This window comes from Manis pentadactyla, chromosome 10 (genome assembly GCF_030020395.1).
Source record: "Manis pentadactyla isolate mManPen7 chromosome 10, mManPen7.hap1, whole genome shotgun sequence".
NCBI classification, from domain to species: Eukaryota; Metazoa; Chordata; class Mammalia; order Pholidota; family Manidae; genus Manis; species Manis pentadactyla.
In genome coordinates this window covers 70,721,975-70,731,885 of record NC_080028.1, presented here as the reverse complement: position 1 = coordinate 70,731,885, position 9,911 = coordinate 70,721,975, and the positions used below count along the sequence as shown (strand labels likewise).

At 40.8% G+C, this 9,911-nt stretch overlaps 1 protein-coding gene across 2 annotated transcripts; it reads left to right on the top strand.

Annotated features, from left to right (window-relative positions):
* The first annotated feature begins 795 nt into the window (after positions 1 to 795).
* Positions 796 to 8,744, top strand: MPV17L (MPV17 mitochondrial inner membrane protein like). 2 transcript variants are annotated; one of them, XM_036917892.2, is made up of 4 exons: positions 797 to 1,192; positions 4,130 to 4,200; positions 8,201 to 8,230; positions 8,312 to 8,744. In XM_036917892.2, the coding sequence occupies exons 1-4, from the start codon at positions 883 to 885 to the stop codon at positions 8,495 to 8,497; spliced, it is 597 nt and encodes a 198-aa protein (XP_036773787.2). In that variant the 5' UTR covers positions 797 to 882; the 3' UTR covers positions 8,498 to 8,744. The 2 variants fall into 2 exon arrangements, with proteins under 2 accessions (XP_036773788.2, XP_036773787.2); XM_036917893.2 differs by lacking the exon at positions 4,130 to 4,200 and having other exon boundaries at positions 796 to 1,192.
* The last annotated feature ends 1,167 nt before the right edge of the window (positions 8,745 to 9,911 follow it).

Sequence of the window (9,911 nt, the reverse complement as noted above, 5' to 3'; positions counted from 1 at the left end):
GATTTCCATGAGGTCAGAGATAACATTTATTTTGTGGGTCTCCAGGGACCCTGTGCTGCTAGAACAGAGCCTGGGAGCTCAGCATATATTTTGGAAAGCAGTATTCATCCAATCACAAACTCTAAATAGGAGAAGGCAATAGGTTCATTGAGCCCCATTTCACGTTCAGGAAGGGCCTCAAATTTTAACTTAAGAATTTGTCTCCAGGGTCACACACCAGTCAGTGTGTATTGTGTGTTGGAAGTGTGAATTCCTTGCATGCAACCATTTAAAATACACCCTTGTCTTGGTAACTGGGTTTTAGTATCCCCTCTTTTTTATTTCAAAAATTTTTCTTCCCCTCTTTTTAAATCTTTTTCTTTTAGATATAATTCATACAGCAGCAAATTCATTTTAACGGGCAGTGAGTGGTTTTCCGTGCAACCATCACCACTCCATTTACAGAACTTGTTCCTTGCTCCAAAAAAGCGCTCCAGAACCTGTAAATACATTATTTTCCGTGCAACCATCACCACTCCATGTTCCTCACTCCAACAGCCACATCCAGTTGGCAGTCATTTTGCATTCCCCTCTCCCCCGTCCATCGCCAGCCCCTGACAACCCCTAGGGTCCTGCCTGCCTGTCCGAATTTGCCTATCCCGGACATTTCGTGTAAATGGGTCATTCATTATGTGGACCAGCCCCATTGCAAACTCTCAGGCCACAACGGCTGGTGGCCCCGGGATTGGCGGGCGCGTGTGGGTGTGCGCGGGATGCCCAATCGCTGTCGAGCATCTGGAGGGGGCGGGGGCGGCGGCGGCAGGAGGCCCCCGGGAGGCCAGGGCAGCCGGCACAGGGTCGGAGCGGCGGCGCGGCAGTGGCCAGCACCGCCCGGGCTCGGGCATGACGCGCTGGTGGCGGGCGCTGTTGCGCACGGCGCAGCGCTACCCGTGGCCCACCAACGTGCTGCTCTACGCCACGCTCTACTCGGCCGGCGACGCGCTGCAGCAGCGCCTACAGGGTGGCCCGGCCGACTGGCAGCAGACGCGGCGCGTGGCCACCTTGGCCGTGGCCTTCCACGCCAACTTCAACTACGTGTGGCTGCGCCTGCTGGAGCGTACGCTGCCGGGCCGCGCGCCGCGCGCTGTCCTGGCCAAGGTGGTGTGCGACCAGGCGCTCGGCGGGCCCGTGGCCCTGTCTGCCTTCTACGTCGGTGAGGGGCCCGGCTGGTCGAGGGGGCCAGAATCGTGGATTGGGGGACTTGAAGCAGGGGCCGGGAGTTGGGGTGGGGAGGGAGGGAAAGGAGTTGAAGATCAGGAGCTGGAGGTCGAGAGGCCAGGACTGAGAAGCCTGGGGAGCGGGGATGAAGAGGGCTGAGGAGAACTTGAGGAGTGCGGGCCGGAGAGGCAGGGGACTAGAGGGCCAAGGTTCCGCGGTTTAGGGATTCAGGGGCCAGGATTGCAGTTCGGACTCTGCACGGAGTCGGTGGCAGATTTCAGTGGCAGGGATGGGGGTTAACCCTGAAAAAGCCCCCTGGAATGTCGAGCAGACCCCAGCATGTAGCCTTAGCAGCTGCAACCCCTGCCATCTAGTTGTGGGGTGGCGCCCATCCTTCTGTGAAAATCCATACCCGAGGCTATGGGCCCTCCTTTTCACTGGTGGACACTCCTTCCCAACACACCAACAAAATGTGAGGGCTTCGGATCCTGGGAATAGAGTGGATGGAACCCAACGTCCAGCCAAGTTCCCCAGAAAATCCACGCTTGGGGCCCTAGTCCTGCTTTGGAAACGTGATTTTCCTGTGGGGGTTCCATTCCCTTGTCAAAAGCCACAGAACATGTGAGGGGACCTCAGACCCCTGCCATGAACAAATCTATGTATGGAAGGATCCCAGGAGACCCCTCCTCAGAAAATCGCCCTGGGGCTTGAGGGTCTGACTTCTGGAACCTTCTTTAGGGCCCTCATAACAATTTCTATAGCCTGGAAGAGAGTGGACTGGGGAGGGGGACCAACTCCCTAAGAAAATCCAAGGGTCCTGGGCCTGGCCTTGGCATTGGGGGTCACAGGTGCCCTCAAGAGGGTCTTCTTGTCAGTGGCTGTTGGTGCCTTCTAACCCAGGTTAGGTGGTCAACACCACCTTGAAGAAACCTTTGCTGCCCAGTGGATCTTATTTTGGGGAGCCAGATTTGTTCCTTTCCGCATGCAGGAAAACAGCCTAACTTGCAAACAGGTTCCTCATGCCTGTCAGTAGGGTGCCCTTGTACACCAGGGAAGGGGTTGGGAGCTGGGAGCTGGGCATCTCGGAACCAGATTCCCATTTAATTGTCAACCAGCCCAGGGAGGCACAGGTCCTTTCATTATTCCTATGTTATAGATGAGGAAACTGAGACTCAAAGGGGTTAAGTAATTTGCCCAAAGACAACAAAATCCATGCCATGTTTTTAATCTTGTGGGTGTGAAACCAGGAAGATGCTGCCAGCACAGGGTTTCAGGAGGCCTGTGGTTCAAGCCTAAGGCCCCTGAAACAGATTTCTCTATGGATTGCTTCTTTGTCTTGCTTTTTAGATTTCTGGCCCAGTTTCCTTGTCCCGTTGAGATGAAAGGGGAAGGTGGAAGGGCATGGGCTGGAAGTTTGCTCAAGCTACTTCTGACTTGGAAATGGGCTCTATCAGACGATCCTTTGTGCCAGCTTGGGAAACTGGAGTAGAGATTGAGAGAGGGCTCGGAATTCACACCTGCATTGGACTTGGTCCACTGTCAGCCTTTCTGAGCTGTTTTCCTCCTCTGTAACTGCCAATCTGGGTGGATTGTAAGGAGGTTCAAATGAAATAATGCACAAAAACTGCTTAGCACTTAATTAGTGTTGGGTAAGTGGAATCTGATATTACCAATATTTGGCTGGGTTTTTAAAAATGGGTCTTGTTCTAATAATCCCCTGCAATTGACTTAAAAAGCTCTTATTCCCCTCCCTCCTAATAAGAGTTGGGGAAGGATTTTAAAAACACTCTTAGTTTTACATCTTTCTTAAAATAGGAGGGTTTTGTTTTTACTCCCTGAATTTCTTTTCTGGGTTGTTGAACATTGACATTTTTCAAATGTGTTTAGGAAGGGTGAGTTGGTGTTCTGCTCCCAAATTCTGATTAGAATAATACTAAAAGAAAAATTTGTAGTTACCAGAATACCCAGGGTCTGTCAGCCTTTTTTTTTAGTAGAAAATTAAATTTAAAAATTTTTAAATATTTCATAAGAAGTTTGGAAGGTGGAAAAGTCACCAATGGGTCTACTATCCTAACACTGCTGTTTTTGCCAATTCTCTTATAATTGAAAGTATTTCTTTTCTGCTGACACTTTTATACCCTGCTATTGTCACTTCATATTTATCATTTCTTTAAAATTTATCTAGTTTTATCTTACTCAGCCATAAAAAAAGAATGAATTCTTGCCATTTACAACAACATGAATGACCCTAAAGAGTGTTATGCTAAGTGAAATAAGTCAGAAAGAGGAAGAGAAATCCTGTCTGATTGATCGCACTTCTATGTGTAATCTAAAAAATAAGCAAACAAAACCTACAGGAAACAAACTTGGTTTCGGGAGGAAGTGGAGGTGGCAGGAGAAATAGGTGAAACAGATTAAGAGGCTTTATTAAACTTAAAATGAACGTAACATTTAAATTTAATTTTTAAAATTAAATATGTTTTATTATTATTTATTTTAAACTTGTTTTTTAACAAATATGTTTTTGTATTTTAATAAACTTAAATTTAAAATAAATAAGTTGTGGGGATGCAATGGACACATAGTCAATAATACTGTGGGGAATATAGTCAATAATATTGTAATAACTCTGTATGGTGACATATCATGGGGTTCATTTTGTGATGTATAAAAATATTGAGTCTCTGTGATGTACACCAGAAACTGATAGTGTAATGCATGTTAATTATATTTCAATTTAAAAAATTTGTCAGTGTTAGAATGGAGATTATGTTCTGTTTTCACTGTTGGGTCTGAAAGGACTTACTGGATAAATGACTGATACTAGTGGTTACTTTGCATATTGGAATAGGAAACTTAAACATGAACTGCTACATAGTTTTCTTACTACTGAAACCTTTAAAATTCTTCTGGTGTGTGTATTTGCAAATAGGTATGAGTGTTCTCCAGGGAAAAGATGACATATTTTTAGACCTGAAACAGAAATTCTGGAATACATATAAGGTAAGGACAGACTTGAAAATGTAACCAAGATTTTTTAGTACATTTTAAGCATGAAATGCATTTTAATAAAAACATTCTTAATTTAAGGCTGCAGTTGGCTGGCACAGGATACAATATTTTGACAGAGAGATCTTAAGTTTGTTTTGATAGATGAATGAGAAGAAGCCTTAAAAGTGTCTATACTTTAAGAGAGTCTATAAATCAGTATAGTCTGAATTTTAGTCCATGTTCACAATGACTTCTGATGTTCTTATATTTACTCTCAGTAGTCGCAGTTTAGTGAATTTTCATTTAGTGAGGTTTTATTTAGTTCATTAGTGAGGTCATTGCAAAATAGGCATAGTAGAATGTGAGTGGCTTAATGGAATCATTCCCACGGACATGGCCAATGTCCCAGGTGTGTATTCTGCTAAATACCCATGAAAGGGTCCTTCTTAACATGACAAAAGGTATTTACAGGGAAGGATGATATTTTCCAGGATTATTTCTAGGCTTGAAGCAAGTCATCTGTTATACTGTTGGCTCAGTACAAATGTACACAGTTCACTCTTACAGATACTTGTTAATTTATTCAATGAAGATTTATTGACCAACATATTATGGTCTGGCAACATCAAGGGTGCTTTCCATCTCAGGCCTAGAGCAAGTTTGATTCTATTAACCACAGTAAGGTCAGTTTTCAGGACTGCAGAATGTACACAGCCTAGCTTAGGGCTTCCCATGTGCTTAATTCTCTATCAAAAGCCATGCCAAGCCACACCCCGCCATTACTCGCACTGCTTGTAGTATCTTCTGTTGAATGACACCGAGCCCCAGAACCTGCAATGCCCACCTGATGGTTGGAGGTAGATGACAGGGATGGTTGAAGTCGCGTGCTTCCCCTCAGTCCCTGTTGCTCAGGGACAGTTCCTTCTTCAAGAATGTTCAAAATTCTTGTTACTTCTCTTGGTGCAGAAATTGTGGGCCTGTGCGGACCTCCAAGTGTCATTTTCTTCGATTTTCTTTTGTAAAAAGGGCCAGGTTTTACCACTATATCATAGATCCTATGGAGATACATATGTCTAATATTTTTAAAAAAGAGCTAGCAAAAAAAAAAAAAAAAAAGAGCTAGCAAGCAGAATTGTGTAAGAAAGAGGCTCTAAGTGGGGACTTGCAGCTGCTTCATTTTCTTCTCCCTTAATGAAGACATATGGGCTCCTTTTTCTGGGTGTTGAATGCCATGCCAAGGATCTTGAGCTTCAGTAATCCTGGCAAGAGAAACCAGTTAGGGGGTTATTATAATCAAGTTCGCATAAGAAATAATAAAGAAGTAGGAATAGGAATGATTTTAGAAATAATACATTTTAGGCAGTAGAAGTGGTGGGTTTGGATGATCGGAAGTCAGGGTAACCGGTGAGGACACATACAGGGTGACTGCCAGGTTTCTGAATTGAGTAACTGCATGGACGGTGGTTTGTCATTTGAGGAAGGACACAGAGGATGGTGAGCTGATTTGAGGAAAAAGTTGAGCTCGGTTTGGGAAAGGTTGAATTCCAGGTGCCTTTGGGATATTTAAAGGGAGATTTCCAGATGCACAAAGGAGAGCTCAGAGCCAGAGATATTAGATGTGGGAGAAGTTAGGTTAAAACTAGGCTCTCCATTCAAGCTTGATCAATGAACCTTAGCACAGTGTTAGCTGTCAGAAGAAAAGCAGCTTCCATGAGGAATCAGCCCCAGCTGCTCTCCTGTAGCCCAAGGGATATGTGAGATTAGAATTGGTTTTTTGTTGCTGAGGAATCAGCCCCCTGCTCAATTGTCTCAGTAATATAGCTGATATTACTTTCTCCTTTCCTATAGTTTTTATAAACTTTAATTTGGAAATAATTTCAAATTCACAGAAAAGCAACAAGAGGAGTTTATAGAACACCCATATATCCTTTACCTAGATTCACCTGTTGTTAGCATTTTGCCCCATTTGCTTTACTATTTGTTGGCTCTATTTGTCCATCCATCCATCTTTCTGTCTAATGTTTTTCTGAGTCATTGGAGAGGAAGTTATACACAGAATTACTCTTTACTCCTAGATACTTAGAAAATATTCCAGGAGTAAAGATGTTCTCTAAAATAACCACAGCCTTGTCACCAACTTCCAGAAGTTTAACAATGGCAATAATTCTTTGATCTCTTCTCCCACCCACATTCCATTTTTCTCAATTGACCATCTAAGGGCCTTAATGGCATTTCTTTTCCTTCCAGGACAAGGATCCAGCCTGGGATCAGGTAGTGCATTTAGTTCTCATGTCTCTTTAGTCCCATTAGTCGACAATGTTTCCTCAGCCCTTTTAAAATCCATTACAACACTGATATTTTTGAGGAATACAGTCCTACTTCCTTAAAAAAAATTGTTTCCTTTTGGGGGTTTGTCTGATGTTTCCTTGTGATTAGATGCTGGTTATGCATTCCCGGCTGGAATACTGCATAGGCGGTGATGTGTCCTTTTCAAGGTTATCTCAGCAGAAGTCACCCGATGCCCTTCTGCCCCAACTGGAGATACTCATTTTGTCCACCTGGTCAAGGTGTCCAGTTTTTCTACTGCATAGTCACTATTTTTTCCCTTGAAACTACTAAGTGATCTGTCGGGAGGCACTTTAAGATTCTACAAATGAATATCCTGCTCCCCATCAGAATATCCCTACCTCACCTCCAGATTTGGCATCCAGGGGAGATCCTGCCTGATTCAGTCTTTGCTATTCTGATGGTCAACCAGTGATGAGTTTCCAACTCCAAGCCTGATCCCATGTTCTGAGGGTGGCAGTCAGCATTCTCTTATAAGGAAGAGCCTGCTCTTCTCTCCAAGTTATTTATGTACTTACTTCTCTGTATCAGCAAGGATTCAGGGGTTCTCATTATTTCAATGGTCTATAATTCATTATTATGTTTAAGCATGTTTGGTGACCAGGTGTCCCAGATTTGCTCAGGGAGAGCCCCTTCAGTGTGGCTCCTATGTCCTTGTGACATGTCCCATCTTTTTTTTTAAAACCACTTCCTTAGTCTCTGTCCTAACAACATGTTCTCGGCTCGTCTTGCACCTTGTACCTGTCCTACCATGGCCCTGAAATCAGCCATTTCTCTGAGGAGTCCTGCCTTTCAGTGGGGAATGGTGTAGGAACATGGCCTGTGCACTGCATGATGCTAAATTCTGAAAGAAAATAATTGCCATGAGAAGTAAAACCATGTTTGGATGGATTTAGTCTTCTGATCATTGTTGCTAAATAATAAATTCTTAAATGACTATGTACTTCAAATAGCTTCTATTGCAGTGGCTTATGGTAGAAACTTTAGAAAATTAAAATTAGCTAAAAAAAGAAAATAATGCTACCTTTCTAGTACCAAAATAATACCACTTTAAAGGACTATCTTGAAAACGTATAGGTTTTGGAAAAATATAATTTATGTATGAAGACACCTATCTTTTAAAAAAAGCCACCAGAATGATCTTTTTGTTAGCATGTACAGGCTAAAGCCTGTTAAAATAAATCTCTTAAAAGATTTTGTCATATACAAAAATGCCTGCTAACCTTATTATTTAGCATGAAATAGAATATATTATTAGCAAATCTATAAGGAATGGTTTGGCATATATCATTACACATTTGTTGATGATCCTTTTATAAATATATTCTTTTATCATTTGCTTAGGCTAACAGGAAAATTGCATATATAAATATATGTTGTTATTTCGAGAGTAGTTTTCTAAGAATTGGTAGTGATTCTGGTAGACTTTTCATTCTGGACCTGTGACTATAACTCATATAAATATCTTGTACCTAACAGTTTTTTTCCATTGCCTCACACTCCCACTTGAGAGATTTGAAGTAGTCTAATTTAATCAGCTTAGTCTGAAATGTAATACCACCTCCACATTCTACCTGCCTGGTTTTTTTTAATCTTTTCTAGAATGAACTGTGGGATTATTTTGTATGACTGACAGGCATTCTAAAAAAGTTTTTCTTTGTTCCAGAGTGGTCTGATATACTGGCCTTTTGTACAGGTGAGTTTCGAACTGCAGAGAATGCTAACTCACAGCTCTGGTCTCCAAGGAGCCCTAATTTACTTTCTGTTTCTGTTACAGCTGACCAACTTCAGTCTTGTTCCTGTTCACTGGAGAACAGCTTACACTGGACTTTGTGGTTTTCTGTGGGCTACCTTCCTTTGCTTTTCACAACAGAGTGGCAATGGCACGTTGAAGTCAGTTTTCATCTTCCTTCAAAGAAAGGAGGCAACACAGTCCAAAGGGCCCCAGAGAAATGAGAGATAAAGGACTCCCCAAAAGTGACTAAATTTTTTTCCTTAAATGCAGTGGCTTGCAGATAAAATACTCTATTGGCCAGTTATGTGATCCATTTTGAAGAATCACTGTTCTGGAGACCTAGTTGTTTCCTAATTATCAACAAGTACTTTAAATTTTATTCAAACCTCTTTTGTACCCCCATTTTGGTCTGAAAATTTTACTTAATATCTTCTCTAATACTTTGATGAATGTCAATAATAGCTGCATAATGGCATTTTATGATTATTACTATTTCTGTATTAGTATTTTAATGCCAGTTGACTTAAGGAACCTGTTTTGACTATATACATCTCTTTTCTAAAATCTCAGGTTATCTCCTAAAAACTTTTGGATCATATTATCTTTTATACCAAAAGTAGTCCTTATAGCAAATTTCTGTTTACATAGAACTCAATCAAGGAGAAGACTGAATAATCAGGTTTCCCCCAGAATACTGTATAATAATTTATTGGTATGCTGATACTTAAGTTCTATAAGTACATTTTATATCATCAAAAAGTTAATAGTGTATGATTGGTGTTTTTGTAGAATGTGTTTCATGGGTGTCTTCTATTTTTGTAATTTCTAAGCTAAATACTTTTCAGCAAATTTTTAAAGCTTTAAGTGTATTCAGTAAAGTACTCCATCTCCTAGACATACAAAATGTACAAAATAATTGATTTTTTAAAGAAACATGCTGAGAGAAGTTTCTTTAAAAAATGAACACTTTTTCTCCCTCTGGAAGAACCCTGTCCCATATTTCCAAGGAAAATAGTTACCCCAAATTTCACCTTGATGTTATATTTTTTAAAAATTAGTGCTTTAAAATAAATCTTAGTAGGTAATCTTTCAGGTAGACATGAGAAACTTGATCCAGTCTTTCAGATTTACTCAGTTTGTCTAACCTCAAAACCAATGGATTTAAAAAATGACATGAATATCTCAGGAAGTTTCAGTATTTCTCCTAAGAACTGCACCATGATTCTGTTGCTTCCAGTGGAGAATTTCACAAATTTAGAGATGTGAAACAATGAATGTCAATAAATTTATCTTGGGAATTTACATTTAAGATTAATTGAAGAGTGTAAAAACTTTAGGCATAAATTTATATAATGCATAATGTAAATTTATGTAAGTCATAAGCATGTGATTTATTTGAATATAATATATATTAGTATATTTTATATTATTGGGACAAGAGTAAAGAACTTTCCAGGTAGCTTAATTCTATAATAATTTGTTATTTGGACTTTTTAAAAAGTAGTTCACACAACAGAAAAGCTATTTCACAATAGGTAAGACAAATTTTGTCATTAAAAAGTATATTCAGAGTAACTGTAATAAGTACTACCTGGCAATTTTTTAAATGAGCTTCAACATTATTTTTACAATGGAAGAATAG

What these genes read in the sequence shown, in the direction of transcription:
- MPV17L (XM_036917892.2), top strand. Translation starts at nt 883, where the DNA reads ATGACGCGCTGGTGGCGGGCGCTGTTGCGCACGGCGCAGCGCTACCCG. An exon ending in CCTGTCTGCCTTCTACGTCG is followed by an intron (nt 1,193 to 4,129) that starts GTGAGGGGCCCG and finishes ATTTGCAAATAG; the next exon opens with GTATGAGTGTTCTCCAGGGA. An exon ending in AATTCTGGAATACATATAAG is followed by an intron (nt 4,201 to 8,200) that starts GTAAGGACAGAC and finishes TCTTTGTTCCAG; the next exon opens with AGTGGTCTGATATACTGGCC.